Source organism: Neopelma chrysocephalum, unplaced genomic scaffold (genome assembly GCF_003984885.1).
Source record: "Neopelma chrysocephalum unplaced genomic scaffold, ASM398488v2 Primary Assembly neopelma1_116, whole genome shotgun sequence".
In the NCBI taxonomy this organism is placed as follows: Eukaryota; Metazoa; Chordata; class Aves; order Passeriformes; family Pipridae; genus Neopelma; species Neopelma chrysocephalum.
Window position 1 is genome coordinate 1,031,558 of NW_020897778.1, and position 17,350 is coordinate 1,048,907.

Genomic DNA, 17,350 nt, shown 5'->3' on the forward strand with positions numbered 1-17,350 from the left:
TTTCCTGGTTTTCAATAATGATGGCGATGTGGTGATGTGCCTTGGACAGCCTCTGTATCACTGTCAGTTGGATGAGGAGGCACAGATATCCTGTTTGCAGAAGTCCAGGATGCCTACAAACCAGAAAGAAAATACCTAAAGATGCTATCAGCTTTAAAAGTAATAAATTCTTCAAGTAAAAGTCATTAACACAGAGGTAAAATTTCCCTTTTGAATTTCAGTTCTTTAACAACTTAGACTCCCAGAAGTCTAATTTCATGTGTAACCTTCATTTACTTCAATACAGATTTTCAGATCCATAGGCAGTGCCAGTTTTGCTGACAGCTAAATGCACACTTCACACTTCAGACAGTTTTCAGTGGAAAATAATGAAAAAGCCACCTTAAGGGATGAGTTTATAAAGGTTTTGATCTTAATCTCTATAGTGTGATCTTTTAAAAAAGGAAATTACTTAACTTATTTTGAGGTTAATTCAATAATTAAATATAAAATTTCTTATCTTTTTCCCCAAGTTTGGCATATACAAATGAACATTATATGTCCTTTTTCCCGAACTGATCTCTGGAATTGAAGGGGAAAAAATTCAGAGTGAAGTAAAACAGTCCTATTTCAATAACCTCATATTTGCTCTACAATGTGTTGGTTACTCTGTTTCTGCAAAGCTCCACTTTCAGTGCTTTGAGACAGGAGCTTTAAGAGGTTCTAAAGGAGCTCCAAACACAGGACTCCTTGGGAAATTATTACTAACAGGATTATGTAGAACAGACTTTCCCACGCAGCCTAAACAACAGGGCAATAGCTGTGCACAGAGGGCTGCCTTTTCTAACTCAGAATTAAGGATTTGACTTTACCTGCAGGTGTGCAATTAAACACTGATTCTGCCAGCTGGATGAAAGAATCTCCAAGGATTTCCTGATAGCTCAGGTGACTTGCAGGAACGAGGTAGTGAGTAGCATCTTTGAAAAGCAGATCACTTCCACCGAACCTCCACGACTGAAAGAGCTGGAATTCAGAATCCAATTTGCTTCCCAGAGATTCCTAAACAAAGAAGTAAGTTTCACAGCTTGGATGAGAAGTAGGAAGGTTAAGCTGGTGTCTCTCAATTTTAGGTATAGCAGAAAGAAGGGTCCACATTTATCTAGCACTGTCCTTATTGGTACAAGAAGATGCAGTTTTGCAGTGCCTTATTTTTCAGCAAAAGTGTGGCCACTGCTGAATGGAAACTGGTGCCAAAATACCCCTTTAGAGAACCCAAATAATTATTTTCTTAACACCCTATGCACATTTTTAATTCTTTCGTATTGGATCTGAAGGCACTTTATGTGTGCAGTATAGAAAGCTTTTGATCTTGACAGGGCTTTCAGGAGTTGTACATAACAGGTGATAACAAGCCAAGCTTTTCCCTGTTCCCTGCCTTACCTGGGATTGCATCAGGAAGTCATAGATCTTAGTGACAGTGACTGGGCGGGTCATGACAGCGCTGGGGGGGACGGGGCCCAGGTGACACCCTGGCCACTCGGTGACTGCCGCACGGGTCCCGTCCGGGCACAGCAGCTCAAAGTCAAGGGCAGTGTAACCTTTGGCCCAACCAGAGCTGTCCAGATCTAAAAAGAAAACGAAGTGAAAGCAAATTCTTTTGAAAAAGTAAAGCAGAAGACAGGGTGAATCTCATGGAAAATGTTAAAAATGGAGAGGAAGAAGCTTAGTCAGTGTGTTCCAAACAGACGCAGCATCTGTGTTGTCATTTATTGGGAATGCACAAGGACCAGGGTAGTGGTTGCACTGAGGAAACAGGTCAGTGAACTTAAGCTGTGCCTATCAACTAAAACCAGAGTAATATCAAGGCCTATCATGTCTCATCTTCATCTGTGACCAGATCCCTTTCTGGAAACAAAGCACTTTGGCCTGCATGTCCTTTGCTTCCCCAAACAAACTGCTCATTGCTGCATGAATTCCTTGGGGTTTCCAGGCCCTTACACCCCCACTTGATTTTAGAGACATTCTTCTCTTTGAGAAGTCTCTTCTGTTACTGAAATTGCCTAAAATAGAATTTCAGTGTGCTTCATCAGGCTGAACAAAATGAGGATTCCCTTTCCCCTCGACTCTATGAAAAGCATGTTTGGGCTGTTAGAGCAATAAACATCATTTAAGAGACTGAGGGGATTTAAGCTCCTGCAACCAAAATCATTTTGATCAACAAAATCCAATTGCTAGACTGTTGCAAAGATCAGTGTTTCCCAGAGGAAATCAAATATTTCACAGTGTAGTAACATTGCTATTTTAGAAACTGTGAAAGGCAAAATAATTTGCAGTGCTTTTGCCTATTAAGCTGTTAAACCTGTTTATCCCATAAGTGCCTGTGAAACAACATAAGGAAGTTGCCATGTCACAGTGAAGCCCCAGAACATCTCCCAGCACAAACACCCACAGCACTGCCCTTACTTGCCATTTTCATTCTGGAAACTCTGATTTAAAAACAATGGGTACCTGCACTTTGGCTGCCTGTGGGAGAAGGGCTGGTGGGAAAATCCCCTGCTTTTTAAAGCTTTGAGCTTTCCAAAAATTAGTGCAGTCTCCAAGGATGACTATCCCCTAACACACACTGATCTTTGCACTCAGGAATTCTTCCTCTTTCCTCTCTAACAGTATCTGAGTGTTGAGCTTTACTGGAACATCCACATGCAGGAAGGTTCTTGCAGTTTTCTGGTCACAAACACCACTCCATGGACCCAGATTAAACCTGTAAAGACTGACCCTCACAAGTGATGGTCACTTTGTGGGAAGTGACTGATGCTAAGGAACATTCTCAAAGGGAAAGAGAATATCTGCATCTCACCTTCTATGTTCTGGAGCAGGTTAGAGTGTTCCAGGAAAGCTACATCTCCAAAGCTTCTTCCACTGGGATTCCCAACTAGGCACCTAGTGCAGGAAAAAACCAAGAAGTGATCAGAGACAGCCACTACCCGATGACTGACGTTTGGACAGTCAGCTGAAGCTAAAACAGGAGTAGCTGGAAGCATCCCTTCCATCTGTAATAACTTGGCTGTCACATGGAACAAGTTAGTGATGTCAGTATGGATCTCATATGTGTTCACATATTTGCTAAGACAATCCCTTCATCCCTTGCAGCAGCTCCCAAGCCAAAGCTGTGGTACAATGTCCACCTTTGCCCATGCCTAGGCAGGAAAGAGAATGTAATTCAACTAAATGCATTATATATCTTTTTTTAAGAGTGCTTTCACCTTTAAGACTCTTCTCTGCTTCTGTCTTCAACTATTTTTTTGGTATCTCCAGTCTAATTACCTCCTGTATCCTACGCTGTTTCCTTCCACATCACCTGTGCTCTCTGACCTCTGAACTATCTTTCAATCCTTCCCCTTAATGAATCAGTACCAATGTTCTAAGCCCGACATGTTTGGAAGCATTGCCTTGCTCTAGAAATGGTTTCATGACTATTTTAAATCACCAGTCAGCTAAATATCCCATAGCAACCGCAACCAAAACAAAATACACTCTGGCAAAAGTTTATACAGCCAGTTGCTCAACAAAAAGGAGGAAAAAACTTTCCAAGGAAATCATCAGCAAAATAATAATCCAATTCTGGCTATTGCTCTGCATTTCTGACTCTGACCACAAGCTCACCTGAGCGCTCCCATGTTGCCATAGTAATGTTCATTGTGACCTGCAGCACATCTGCTGGAGACTCGGGCCCCTTCCACCTCACTGTCCCCAATGCACACCTTGCACATGTTGCCCTCTGCTCCCGGCATGCAGCCCTTCCAGAAGTAATTCTGATAAGCTGAGGAAAGAAAACCGAGGCGAGGTTAAGGCAAGGCATTCCAAAACCTCTTCACACATGGGAGAAGACAGGAATGGATTTCCATCCCAATAGCTAGCAAGAAGAGGGCTAAATACTGTGAGGAATCACACACAGTCAGATATGGGGAAATGCTGCTTTGACACCCTCTGAGACTGCAATCACTTGCTGGCTGAATCCTCATTGCCCCATCTCATTTTACTCCCAGATTTAGGGCTTCAGATTGTTGTGGTCTAGTCAACAGATAATCCAGAGCAGCCCTTACCAGAGCCAATGTCACAGTTCTGGGTATCATTCCCCAGAGCTCCCATTATGTATCTGGACAGCAGTAACCATCCTGCAGGACTGTACAGGTGACTGTGGCAGGACCTCCTTCCTTTGAGGTTATGGATGTTAATCTGTTTGGCACTTTTCTTAGCTAAGGCAACAGCATAAACAGGTGGCAGCGCTGCAAAACAATGACAAAAACTGGTTATACCAAGTCAATTACGTATTCCAGACAGGTACAGCCCCCTCTTCCCTCCCTCATGCTGTCACAATATCTTCAGTTGCAGTACAGGACCTGCATTCTTTGCTTAGCCACAAAGCTCTTGTCCTAACCAGAAAATTCTTTTCCAAACAAACATGCAAATACATTCTTACATAAACCCTAGAGCAGTCTCAGGAAAAGCTAAGCATTTTGCCCTCTCAAAGTTGTTCTGTTACCTTTGTGCTTAACATGAATTAGTTTTCCTGTTTTCTCCATGCTCTCAGCAGCTTGGGCACAATCTCCCCCTGGAGAGGAGAGACAATTATTAAGGATCTTGCCACTACTGTCATTCCTTTTACATGGCAGCACATCAACAAAACCCTTGTGATCCTCTTCAGCCACACCAGCACGTCTGTCCCTTTTACAGAAGGGATGTAATAAACAGACCAAATGTTAGAGACAGTTAGTGGAGCAGCTGGGGAGAGTATTTGGACACATATATTAATTCCTGCTTCCATCACAAAACATCATAAACTGTAGAAATTTGACTGTATTCTTAATGGCGCTTTTTTGACTCCCTCTCTCCTTGAAAAGGTCACATGAGAACTCACCATAGCACTCTGCAGCTACAGGCACCAGCCCACACCTCCCTGCGATGTAGACGTGTGTCGCGTCCAGGGTCACCGCGTCCGCCTCACTGCTCTGCCAGCAGCATTCCAGAAAAGAACAAAACCAGGATTGGCATCAGTTGTGTATCCAAGCAGCTCTGCTTCTCCACAGGTTAGAAATTCCCCTGCACAAATTCCCTCTCATTCCCATTTGTTCCTCTGGTGTACAAGCTGGTTCTCCTCTAGTTCAGGTCAGACCAGGACATACACACCCTGTGCACTCTTATCGCACACTCCGGGCAGAGCGAGTTTCCTACCTTGATCATTTCAATGCATTTGGTCATGGAAGTTGCTTGGACACAGACTAAGGGGTCGGATTTGATGCTCAGTGCCCACTCCTCACATTTGTGAAGCTCAGCATCGCTGATGCAGCACCAGCGCACGACACTGTTCTCCAAAGAGCTCCCTGAGAGGGAGGGAAGGAGCACAGTGAGATCATGTCACCAATGCACCAATCTGTTATTTGGTAAGGGGATGTTTGGGTCTATGCACTTGTGCCTGGCAGGGAGGAATTACATGAAAGGAGAACTTTTTCTTCCCTTTCCTTAGGTACAATCCTCTGGAAGGTTTCTCACCTTCATGGCCCAGTCCCTTAAGGAGAGCTACATAATCCAGACCAAGGACATAGGCAATCTCCAGCTGCTCCTCAAGAAGCTGCAGGTGCTGAGTGGCATCTCGGAACAGCAGGTTCTTTCCCCCAAAGGGAGCTGAAGTGAAGAGTTCAAATCTGGCTCTTTCCTTCCCTTTTCGCCCAAAGAGGCACTGGGACAAGAACAACACTTTCAATTGCAACAAATCTGCTCATTCTTCCAGTAATAGGCAGCCTCATCCTTCCCTCCCTTCACATCAGTGCTTTGTAACACAGCACTCAGAACAAACCTCACAGGTACTGCAGTGAGTAGATGGTTCCAGTCCTAAAAGCATTACATGGTTCACTTTTTTAAAGGTTTTTTTCCTATTTTAGTTATTCCAATTTATTAGGCTGTGCTCAGTGTCCCCTACCCTGGCAAGGCAATCAAGGAAGCAAAACTGAGTGAGAAAAATTTGTGCAGCAAAGGGGTGCAAAGATATCTTGTACTTTATGACTGGAAAGTAGCACGTGCAAAGCAGCTCCATTCAGCCTGATGGCACTGGGAGAGAAGAAAGCACTGAGAAGTGTAGCAGGACTTCTGCTGCACAGCTAAGATGTGTTAATAAGTGCACTGACAAAGGCACATGAAGTTTCTCAATAAAGGAAAGATTTTGTACAACTGCTCTCTACCAGAGTCTGCGTGACAGCACAGCCCAGCCCACTGGGGTGAATTATTCACTGTCTACTGAACTAATTTAAGGGCTGAGTGCCTTCATAAATTCTTTAAACATGCATTTCAAGTTCAGCTTCAAACAGATTCCAGATGCCAAGATATCAGACACCATTCAGAAGTTGAGAAGAAAAAAGAGGAAGAAAGGTGAGCCCTGACAGAACCTGCACATCTCCCTCAGCTACACAGAAATTCACTTAAGTTCCAGGGTAGGGTGAACATCATCAGCCATTTTGCAGTTTGGGTGTTATGGCATCTTCCCCTTCTTTACTTATTTATTCCCAGCCTCCTACAGAAGAACACTTCAGAGAAAAGTAAAACCTTCCAGAAGCCAGTGCAGGACACTTCCCCAGAACAAACAATTTTTAGGGCTTTATTCACACTAACTACGAATTTCTCAAGAAAAAAGGCAAACTGGGAGGTAATCACCACACAAATATGGAAGAAAAACCTGTGTCTGGAGATCTACAGCTTATAATATGCACTCACTTGGATCATGCTGAGGAATTTGTTGGTGATCTTGTGGAAGTTGTTGCGGGTGACGATGCCCCGGCCGGGCCCCTTGCCCAGGTTACAGGTGCTGTACTGGCTCAGCTCAGCTGTGCTCCCATCAGGACACAGGAGTTCATATTCCTGTTCTTCTGACTCTGAAACAAGGAAACACTCAGGAATCTGCCAAGTGAGCCATGACTTGGCAGCAGGCACAGAGAGGGAATGTAAGGCATATTTCAGGGGAGGTTGCTCAAAGGTTATGCAGGCAGCACAGGGCACCAAGAGCACTTGGGAGAGTGGTCTTTGATTTGTTCTTCTCTTAACAAAGAGAGAGATCTCAGCCAGAGGTGCCCTTTAAATGGTACCTCTGTAACTATGTTTGTTTAAAAATACTGACCTGCTAACACTACTGCTAACCACCTTCAAAAACATCAGTAAAGACATCGACTGAGTTCAAAAGTACAAAGCAGGTATACAGGAACTTCACATCCCAGCACCTCAACACATTGAATTTAAAAAGGAATCTTATAACTCAGGCAAAGCAAGTACTGGCAGCTTTGTCAGAGACTTCAGTCTAAAGAAATCACCTGTATAAAAACATCTTTATGCTTCCATTCTAAGAATCTCCTGTGAGCAATTATTGCTCACTTACCCTTTCCTCTTCTGTTTCCTTGTGTGAAGAGCCAAGAAATACTATTGAGCTGCTCACATTGATTGAATTTTCACTGGAAACAACATAAATATTGGCATAACCCCCAAACTCCTCTGCAGAAAAGAGCACAGCCATAGATTAAAAGCAATCTGAGTTTTTAGGATTACCTGTGGTACTCAGAATTCTTAGATGATCTAAAAAGGCAACATCTGCCACCCCCTCCTTCAAGCACCTGCAGGAAGACAAATGCCATCCTATTAATATGTCACCTGGCTTTCCTCCCTTACAAGTTCTTTTTGCCCCAAAGGTGAATTTAGTCCCAGTGTCCCAGAGCTAACCTGAAGGCTCCCTCGGAGTCATAGAAGGGTTCATTGCTGCTTGTCTCACAGAAGTGGTTCTTGTCTCTGACATAGGATTTTTGTCCTTGGCAGAGAGCACACAGTCGAGGAGCAGCAACACCAACCCCAGGGATGCAGCTTGCATTGAAATACTCACTGATTGCTGTGGATGTTGGGGAAAAAACAAAACAAAACAAAAAGAAAGAAAGGAGTCAAATGGGGGGAAACAAAAATAAGGAAAAGGGGCCACACATATCATGGACATAACTAAGACTATGGTGGATTTACAAATAAATAAATTCTTCAAATGCAGCTTTAACTTTCTCTACACTCCAAATCCAAAACATTTGCTGTTAACAGAGCGATCAAATTTTGCTTTGTGCTGGTTAGATATTGCAAAGATTTGCTCCCTGCATATAGAACACAAAGATTTCTTGTTTTGGTAACAACTCTGATGCTTTGAGATCACTGGAAAAGCTCTGAAGCGAGCTAAGAGCCAGTAGCAAAAACACTCCAAGAGGATCTAGTATCCATAAATCCCCTGAATTTCCACACAGCCCAGTTCATCCCACATCTGCTGGCATTTCACTTACTCTTGCTGAGGGCAGAGCCCTGTGGCTCCTATCACCCACCTTGGCTCAGAGGTTGTGCCTCATCCCAGGAAAGGTCATTTCTTGCAAGGAGGAAGCCAAATGGAATATTCCAGCCCGATGTCCACCTGGCTCCATTGTGGCAGCTGCGCACACCTCGCAGCCTCTGGATATCCAGAGTTCCTCGTTTGGCAACGGCCACAGCAAACACACAATTTCCTGCAGTAGGACAAAATATGTAACAGAAGGAAAAAATATATCCCAATTCTGCAGCTTCCATCTGTGTACAGGAGTTGAATAACTTCTGTGAACATGGCCAAGGAAAAATCTACATCAGGCAGATTAAATGTAGGTGCTGATGCCAGAAACTTAACCCTACACTGGGTACCTGGCACCTTGTCAAACAAGTGATGCCAGTGATGTGCAAGCAAGAACGTAAAAATCTGGTGGAAAAAGCTCACAAGCCCATCCAGCTCCATCACACAATACAACTGCTTCTCAAGAATTTTGAACATTTGCATCACACTCTTTAGGTATTTTAATAGAAAGAACTCCTATGTCTCATCATCAGAACATATTCACCATTTCATGGTGTGTCAGCCAAAACAAGGTCCATCTCTGTTCTCATACCTTCTCCTTATTAATCTCTTCCTACATCCATCTGCTAATTTGGCTTCCTTCTCAGACTCATGTCCCATGGTATTTTCTACTGCATGCTTGATTTGGGCTCAGACTTATTTATTCTTGCCTTACAAATCACTCATTGCAAACTGTTCAGGACTGACAGGAGAGAATAGGAATCTTACCATGGTAAGATTCTCCCCCTTATATTCTTGCCTTTTAGGGTGAGAAGGAGAATTAATTCATGAGAGAAGATAATCTTTTAAAGAACTGATAGTAAACGTTCAGTTATGCTGATAAAGAGCATGGTGTAAGAATTGACACAGATGGAATAAAATCCTTCTTATTCCCTATAAGATCCAGAGCTCCAGCCCAGCAGTGCTGTGGGCAGGGGCAGGTACAGTCAGTCTGTCACAGTGTCAGTGCCACAGGTAGAAAGGTTGCTGGGTACAAAGCACCACTGGGATTTTATTCATCATTACTAAGTATTTTAGAAAATGTTGTTTACCACCTCCATACTCCTATAAAGTTAATAAAAAAACAGATTTTTTTTTCAAGAACTCTAGAGTAATTTCTTAGCCAAATCAGAAGTACAGCTTATTCTTTTGCTTTACCAGCCTACCTTGGTCATAGATCTCCTTTGCCACCACTGCCAAACCATAAAGTTTTACAGCAGAGTAAACATCTCCAGCATCCAAGGAAGCAGCATCTGCTTTATTTGCCTTAAAAACAACAGCAAAACTCTCAAAACAACTGTGTTTACAAGAAAACAAGCAGAAGCTTCAAGACCACATTTTTTTGCTTGAGAAGCAGTAATCAGTGATTTTTACAAGCATTTGCTTCATTTTTAATTGAACCCCTGCTACAAAACATGGTGAAATGTTAGCAGTGAAGGCTGAGTTACCTTCAAAAAATACCAGTTCTTTTCCACTAACATTCTTTCTCCCTTCTTCTCTGGGTCTTCCATTCCAAAACCACAATTCTGATGTCAAGTGAAGAAAAAGGCAACTCCAATCTCCCCCTACTGCTCCCCTAGACCCCAAATCCTTCTCAGAGTTCTCCTGGGTATAATCTTTCCATAACCCAGGAAGTTGAACTGAATTTTATTTAAAATAGCTGCAAGACTGAATGAAAACATGAAATAAATTATACCCTGAACCAACAAGAAAGGTTTTCTTCGTTGTGTTTTCCAGGTCAGATTTGGACTCCATTTTTTGAAGGCAACCAGGACTGAATGTAAATGTTAATGAAATTATTCTACAGCAAATGCTTATCTTCCTTTTCCATTAATGATTTTTGTCAAAGCATTTAGCATTATGAAAATTCCATTTCAGAACTGCTCAATTACAAGAGCTTACACTTACAATAGGTCTGATGTGTAATTTTATTCAAAATGAAATTTTTTATATGAAAAAGACTTTGCTCTTTACTTCAGAAAAGACTGACTAGGGGCTAAAAATAGTATGGAAGAAAGGGAATATTAATTACAGTCGGAGTAGGACCAGAACACACAAACAAGGGAAATGCTCTGAGCAAGTTCTACTTTAATAGTTTGGATTTATCCATTTATTTCCAAGCAGTTTTCTATATTTCTTGGAGATTGCAAGGGCATCAGCTGGGATGAAACAGTATGCCTAGTAGAATGCTCATGAGGATTAACTCTTGCCTCTCAAGCAACCATGCACTTTGCATACATGCAGTTCTATCTTTTCAGTATCATTTTATTCTCCCATAGATTCTGTTTGCCAATTACTCTTTTAAAAGAGGATCTGGACTCAAAATCAGCTTTAAAAAAATCTCTGTGAACTCACTCTGATTTTATCAATGCAGTCATAGGTATTGTGGGCTCTGATGCAAGAAATCCTGGCAAAGGAACTGGCAGTGGCGAGGGGCAGCACGGCCGTGAGTGCCTTGGACAGCTCGGCACATTTCCTCTGCTCCAGGTCAGACAGGGTGCACCAGCGGAATTTCTTTCCTGTAGCATCAAAAAAGAAGTCAAGACTTGTAGGATTTCACAAAAAAAACCCTCAGTTTAAGACCTTGCAGTTACCGTAACTCGAGAGAATCTTAAGCCATGTAATGAAACCCAGGACTGAATGCCCAGCAAACACCACAACATCTCTACATTGTCATTTCCAGATGTTTCAGCATTTGACCCTCTGGTGATCTATTATATTACACAAAAATATTGCCTGGAATAAGTCATGTTTATAATTAAAAGATGAAAGTTTTTATTTCTTCCAGCATAGCATCAGACATTAGTACTCCACTTGTTTTGATGCTAATTGAGCACAATTCCAAGGAGAATCCGTTGTGGATTTAGAGGGGAGCAGCTTGAAGTTCACTGACTCATTTTGACAGCATTAATGAGTACCCAGATCCCAACTATTCAAAGGAAACAAACCTTCCCTGAATCACTAAGGATACACTGAGCGTATCAAGCAGCTTCAAAACTAACAGGGTCACCATCTGCCAATGATCAAACAGGAAAAATACAGGCAAAAGGAAAGCACAGGCACAGCTCAGGCTGCAACTTCTTTGCGCAGAAGAAAACAAAACCAAAGCACATATTAGTTTGGAGGTCACCCTCCCAGAGGTCACCTTTCTCTCTCCCTCTCTGCATCAGCCTTACCTGAGGAGAGTGAAGAGAAGATGATTAGGACGATTAAAATCACTGTCTTCATGGTTACAGCAGCTCAGCAAGGATCTTCTCTCTACCCTGACTCTCTGCCTTCTCATACCAGGAATTCCACAGTGCTGACCAAAGCTTCTGGAAGATAACAAAGGGGTTTTAGGCATCAACAAGGATAAACCAAGATTTAAGAAAACAAACAAACTGTCAGGGGATGGTATAACCTTGTATGCAAAGGAGAAAGGGGCAGTGTCCTAGTCCTACCCGCAGATAGAAAAAATCTGTGCATTTTCTGCTTTGTTTTGATCAGACACAGGAAGAGATGTAATCCTCTGCTTAAGAAATAAATTGTGCTTCTGCTTTTTCAAAATGCTTCTGGAAGGTGGGTAGGACTTGAACCTATCTTACAACAAAGACACCTAAAGCTAAGTGAATTGTCCAAACTACTGACCATATCTCTCTACAGAACACTGAAGGGTCCTTCTTACCTTATTTTGTTCACCTGATAATGGTTTATCTACTGAGTAACTTTTAACAAAAAGTAATCCTATGCCTTCCTATGAAATCAGAACAGAGCTGTGACACTGCTGACTATCTTGATTCTCTTCATTCCATTCCAGCACATCAATGTCATCCAGACTGCCTTATTTCCCTGTTTTCTAACACTTAGCCTGGAGTATTATTACCTCTTAATTACTTTACAGCAGCCATTAACATCATTAATTCTATGGCAGAGGGAAAATACACACACATATATACATATATGCTATATATAAAATATATATTTTTATATAATATACAATATATATTCTATTCTATTATAGACAGGCACACTGATCTGATGCATAAATTATTGTTAATATGCTTCATCCTTCCTGTTCAGGACACAATTAACTATTCCAAGAGTCCTGGAGGAAGAAAGCCTAACTTTCTTTCCCTTTTTCGGATTTCCTTACGGATTTCCTTAGTACCTTGTCTGCTTCACCTATTTTTGCAGTTACTTCTCCCAGATTTCTTTTGCTGCCTTATGTCCCTTCCCTCATGATACCCAGTCATCATCCACCACTTGCTTCTTTCACACTCAGATTGCTGATCTCTGAGTTTCACAGGTTGCCTCTCTAGATCTGCAACATTTTTTGGGGTGTTACTGATCTGATCACAGGAGTTACACAGAATCACAGGATGATTTCGGTTGGAAGGGACTTTAAAGGTCATCTCATTCCACCCCCTTCCCTGTTCAGGGACACCTTCCACTAGACCAGGTTGCTCCGAGCCCCATTCAACTTCAGGCTTTTCTCACTCCTTCCTGCACTCCCTGAACAAAAGTTCTGAAGCTCCAAGACCTCCACTCTCTCATTTTCTAAAAGAACAGCTGTGGTATGAAAAAGAGAACAGGAGAACAGCCCCCCTTTGACTTGGCTCACCTGCACAGCCTAACACAGCTCAGTACCTGAGGGGAGTGTGTTTTATCCCTCAGTGAATGCAGGTTTTATAGTCTTACCAGATGTTAAAAATCCCCTACGAATGTAAGAACAAAACACATGATAAAAGCGATTTTTAAATAGTTAAATGTCCACATATTTACTTTTAATTCCAAGGAGAAAGATTAGATTAGGACAGGTCATTAATCAGTTCAGTCTGTGACAATTATTATACACTATAAACAAGTGTGTTACATTTAACCTCTGAATCCCTTCTGAGTCAGTTCTGGGGAAACTTGTCTGTCAGGCCCACCAGCTGTTAGACATCAAAGCTAATGGCTCTTGCAGGGCTTGTACCAAAGCACCCAACACTGTCAAACCCCACCTTCTTTGAAGTTTTACTTCCTGACAATCCTACAATTATGTACAGGATAGGTACATCCCAACAATTCAATCAGTTAATAGTATGACTGTTACATGAGGGCTGCATCTGGATTTCTGCTCAAATGTTACATATTTAACAATGAAAGGCTTTTCTGCACATGTCTAAGATATTTATACAGATACTACTGCTGCCTGTGGTGATGTGAAAAATGCAGAATGACATGAAGGTGGTGTAGACCTCATTCAGGCCTGATTGGGAAAACAAATAAACATCAATCACAAATTTAAATTAATCAGGACTGCCTGAGGATCATGTCCTAAAGCTCTGAAACACAGTGGAAGGACTGGAATTCTGTTCCTGCTGATTCACCCTGTGAAACTACCCCCCTGCCACTGTCAAAGAAAGGTAATTAGCTACTTCCCAGTAATGTAGCATCTATGCATCTATCTAGGTATGCATCTAAGATGGTGGAAAAGCAAATAATCTCTGTAAAATTCACTGTGCTGCTAGGATCCAGGCAAGGGACACCAGAGTAGGAACAGATGTTACTGCACTACCCTGCCAGACATCTCACTGGGAGGAACAGCACTGTGTCTGTCCCATGCCGAGTGTCCTCTCCCTAAAATTCCTGCCCTGACATCCCTGGTGCTCCCACACCTGTGGACAAGAACTCACCTGTCCCTCCACGGCAGCGCTGAGCAGCAGCTGAACTCCTCCTACTTCATCCACAACTCCCCAGCAGTGGCCCCCTCTTCAACCTCATCCACACTCCACAAACCCTCAGGGACCACCACGCTGTCCCCACACTAATCCCCCGGGAAATGTCCCCACACCACGTCCCCTCACCGGCCCTGTTCCCCACATCGCCTCAGCGACGGCCTCTTCCCCCACCCCCGAGAACAGCCCTCACCCCATACTAAACCCCCCTTTGGCGAACAGCGTCGTACCCGTGCCCCCATTCCGCGTCTCCCCTGAGGAATGACCCCATCTCTACACGCCGTATTCCCTCGGGGAATTCCAAGGAATTCCTCATACACGCAGCCCGTCCCCGGGACCGCCCGCTCCCCTCACAGCGCCGGCCCCGCCCCGGCCCCGTCCCGCGCGCAGTTCCCGCCCTCCCGCGCGGGCCGCGGCACAGGCGGTGCGGGAAGATGGCGGCGCGGAGCAGGTACGGGCACGGCAGGTGGGGCCGGGGCTGGTGCTGTCATTGTCACTGTTATTGTCACTGTCCGGGGCCGGCAGCCCTGTCTGACAGCCGGCACCCCGCGGGCGGGGGGCGTGAGGAGCAGCTGGGGCGCTGATCCGGCCTCTCCCGGCCCAGGGGCCGCAGCCGCCCCCTCCTCTCTCTCCTCTCCCTCCTCTCCCTCCTCTCCCTCCTCTCCCTCCTCTCCCTCCTCTCCCTCCTCTCCCTCCTCTCCCTCCTCTCCCTCCTCTCCCGCTGACGTTTCCCTACCATGGTGAACGCCGCTGTCTCTGCTGCCTCGGCCCCGTCCTTGGCATGTGCGAGGAGCCTTGTACTCGTGCCCCAAGCTGGAAGGGAAGATAAGGGGTTTACGTATTTTAAGAAAGAGAAGCGCGTGGCCTTTGATAGTTTTAACTCGGTTTCACAGTCTGTAGGTGTCAGTGTGTAAGTGTTTAGTAGGAATGGGTTGATGGGGGGCAGCTACAGCCCCTCGGATTATGCAAGCCCGGGGCAGGATGGCTCTGAGAAGGACCTGGCCGGGCACCGACAGTCCTTTGCAGGAGATATCCTCTTACAGGTTGTGCTTTTTATAACAACTAAACTGATTAAAGAACAGCGTTTCTAGGCCACAGTTTTGTGTTCTTAGAACACACAGCCCCCTTACTCCACCTTCTCTCTCAGAACCTGGAGCGAACACCTTGTGCACAGAGCGCTGTCACCTCCGGCTCGGTGCCGACAGCCGAGGGTTTTCTCTTGTCCAGAGACTGAAGTCACCGAGAGGCTGAATTACCATGGAATTCCCTGGCAGTTCCCGCTCCAAGAGCCTCCGGTCGGGTGGCAGAGGCAGGAGGTCAACACTCTTGTACCCACCAAGATCAGGCTGTCAGGAGCAGGGAGGGTGAGACTGTTTAGTCTTGTCATCTTTACCTCTTTGTAGGCAGATTTCAGCGTAAATTGATTTTCCCATGTTGGGCGCCAGAAACAATTTGGGTAAGAGCTTAGGGTGTGCAGGGAGTGTCCTTGCTCAGTGCTGAGCCGGCTGAGGAAGTGGCATGTCCCGGAATGCCCTGCCCTGCCCCGGCAGCAGGAACAGCTCCTGCGGCTCCTCTGAAGCCGGGGCAGCTCATCTGTTCTGGCTCTGCACTTTTTATTGGCTGTCATGTATGAAGGCTAATAAATGTCTTGAATACTAATGCCTTAGGCTGTAGCTAGGTTTTAATATTTTTTCCTCCATTACCTTTTAGGGTTTGAAAACTTCTCTGGTAAATTTAAGTCTAATGCTAACTGGATTACTTCAGTTTTTGACTGCCTTCGAAGTAGCCCACAGGCTTCCACCTTGCTGATGAGCAAGTGCTCCTTTTACCCCAGTGTTTTAATATGTTGTAAAACAGGCCTTGTAATAGCACAGATTGGTGTAGGTCTGGTGTGTGACCCAGCAGTGTCAGCTGACCTCGTTGTTCATGACAAATAACAGCGTGTTGCTCTGTAAAACATACAGGTTCTGCAGCTGTGGGGACTCTCTTTCTGCCTTGCCAAGGAAGTATTATCCTGGGAGATGATGCAGCAGTGTGGCATGTTTAGCACCTGCTAACAGGAATCTGGGTTTTGGGGAGGGTCTGTCCTGTCATATTTGGATTACCATGAAGGTAGAGTGAGCTATTCCACCCCACTGCCCCGGGGATAAGTGAAAACTGTAGCTCTTTGTCCTTGGCTAATGGTAAAACACTGTTGACAAGTGTCTGTAGTATCATTATGTGATTTCTAGACAAGAAATCTGCTATTTGTAGAATCTGCTTCAAAATAAAGGGATCGTGTCTATATGTAACTCAGTAGATACCTTAAGTTAATTGTTTAAATTCTTTATAATCACTTCCTGGGATTGAATGGCCCCAAATGATGCAATAGCTTGTAAGCTAATGAAGCAACTCTGTCCTCGGTGTATATCTGATCAGGAGCAGATGAAAGGCCAGAGGGCCAAATGAAGACATCCCAGCTGTGCCATTGCATCTCAGGAATGACTGGGTTGCCCACAGACCTGCCAGGCCTGGTTCCTCCCAAGGGCTTCAGCCTGTTGGTGTGGGAACACTGCCCCCTCTCCTCCCTGTGATCCTGCCTGACAGCACGATGGGCTCTTGCCAGGCCACAGTCAAGTACTTGTTTAAACGTGCTTGTTTACGGGCTTTGAACAGTTCTCTTACGACTGGATGGCTTTTCAGATTTATTAGAAACATGAAATGAAATATATAATATTAAACATATGAAAGTCCTGGTTTAACCTTTTCCCTATGGTGGGCAGTTCCAAGTGTATATTCTGTGTTTTCAGAGGGGCAGAACCACTCTCACTGCAGTTCACCAGCAAACAGAGTGGTAAGACAAATTCTAAAGAAGAGCTGCTGTACCTGGCAGCCTTTTTACTTTTCTAGCTACACCAGTTGGTCTAACAAATGCCATTAATTCTTCATAAAATCCGTAGCTTTTCCAGGTACTCCTTCCCCCCACCAGGATGGTGAGGAAAAAGGTACATGAACCAAATCATGTCTCTTTAGATAGTTGCTGTTGTAGGATGTTCCTAAATGACACACCTGAGTAGCACCCTGGTGGAGATGGAATAATCCCAAGTGCTAAACAATCATTATAAAATTTACCATTCCATTTGCAAGCAGTTGGTTTTGATCAGCGCGGCTGAATTCAGCTCTGCCCTTTATAAACATTACCTTGGGATGCAGGTACGTGTTATGTCAGAAGCTTCTTACTGTAAGATTGTCACTGCGCTGAACTGCT

At 44.1% G+C, this 17,350-nt stretch overlaps 2 protein-coding genes across 2 annotated transcripts in view; one reads left to right on the forward strand and one right to left on the reverse strand.

Annotated features, from left to right (window-relative positions):
* LOC113974033 (melanotransferrin-like) overlaps positions 1 to 17,350 on the reverse strand; it is an 18,502-nt gene continuing 1,152 nt past the window's right edge. Inside the window, exons 2-19 of the mRNA XM_027696816.1 lie at positions 14,840 to 14,916; positions 11,581 to 11,718; positions 10,760 to 10,923; positions 9,571 to 9,670; positions 8,370 to 8,546; positions 7,738 to 7,900; positions 7,567 to 7,631; positions 6,745 to 6,902; positions 5,530 to 5,716; positions 5,212 to 5,360; positions 4,898 to 4,988; positions 4,523 to 4,591; positions 4,083 to 4,265; positions 3,643 to 3,799; positions 2,837 to 2,919; positions 1,420 to 1,604; positions 852 to 1,038; positions 1 to 113 (exon numbers count right to left, since the gene is read on the reverse strand). Of these exons, the coding sequence (XP_027552617.1) occupies positions 64 to 113; positions 852 to 1,038; positions 1,420 to 1,604; positions 2,837 to 2,919; positions 3,643 to 3,799; positions 4,083 to 4,265; positions 4,523 to 4,591; positions 4,898 to 4,988; positions 5,212 to 5,360; positions 5,530 to 5,716; positions 6,745 to 6,902; positions 7,567 to 7,631; positions 7,738 to 7,900; positions 8,370 to 8,546; positions 9,571 to 9,670; positions 10,760 to 10,923; positions 11,581 to 11,632 (2,220 nt within the window). The 5' untranslated portion in view covers positions 11,633 to 11,718; positions 14,840 to 14,916 and the 3' untranslated portion in view covers positions 1 to 63. The remainder of the gene's footprint in view (positions 114 to 851; positions 1,039 to 1,419; positions 1,605 to 2,836; positions 2,920 to 3,642; positions 3,800 to 4,082; positions 4,266 to 4,522; positions 4,592 to 4,897; positions 4,989 to 5,211; positions 5,361 to 5,529; positions 5,717 to 6,744; positions 6,903 to 7,566; positions 7,632 to 7,737; positions 7,901 to 8,369; positions 8,547 to 9,570; positions 9,671 to 10,759; positions 10,924 to 11,580; positions 11,719 to 14,839; positions 14,917 to 17,350) is intronic.
* Positions 14,503 to 17,350, forward strand: part of PISD (phosphatidylserine decarboxylase) — a 24,895-nt gene continuing 22,047 nt past the window's right edge. Inside the window, exon 1 of the mRNA XM_027696824.1 lies at positions 14,503 to 14,554. Within this exon, the coding sequence (XP_027552625.1) occupies positions 14,538 to 14,554 (17 nt within the window). The 5' untranslated portion in view covers positions 14,503 to 14,537. The remainder of the gene's footprint in view (positions 14,555 to 17,350) is intronic.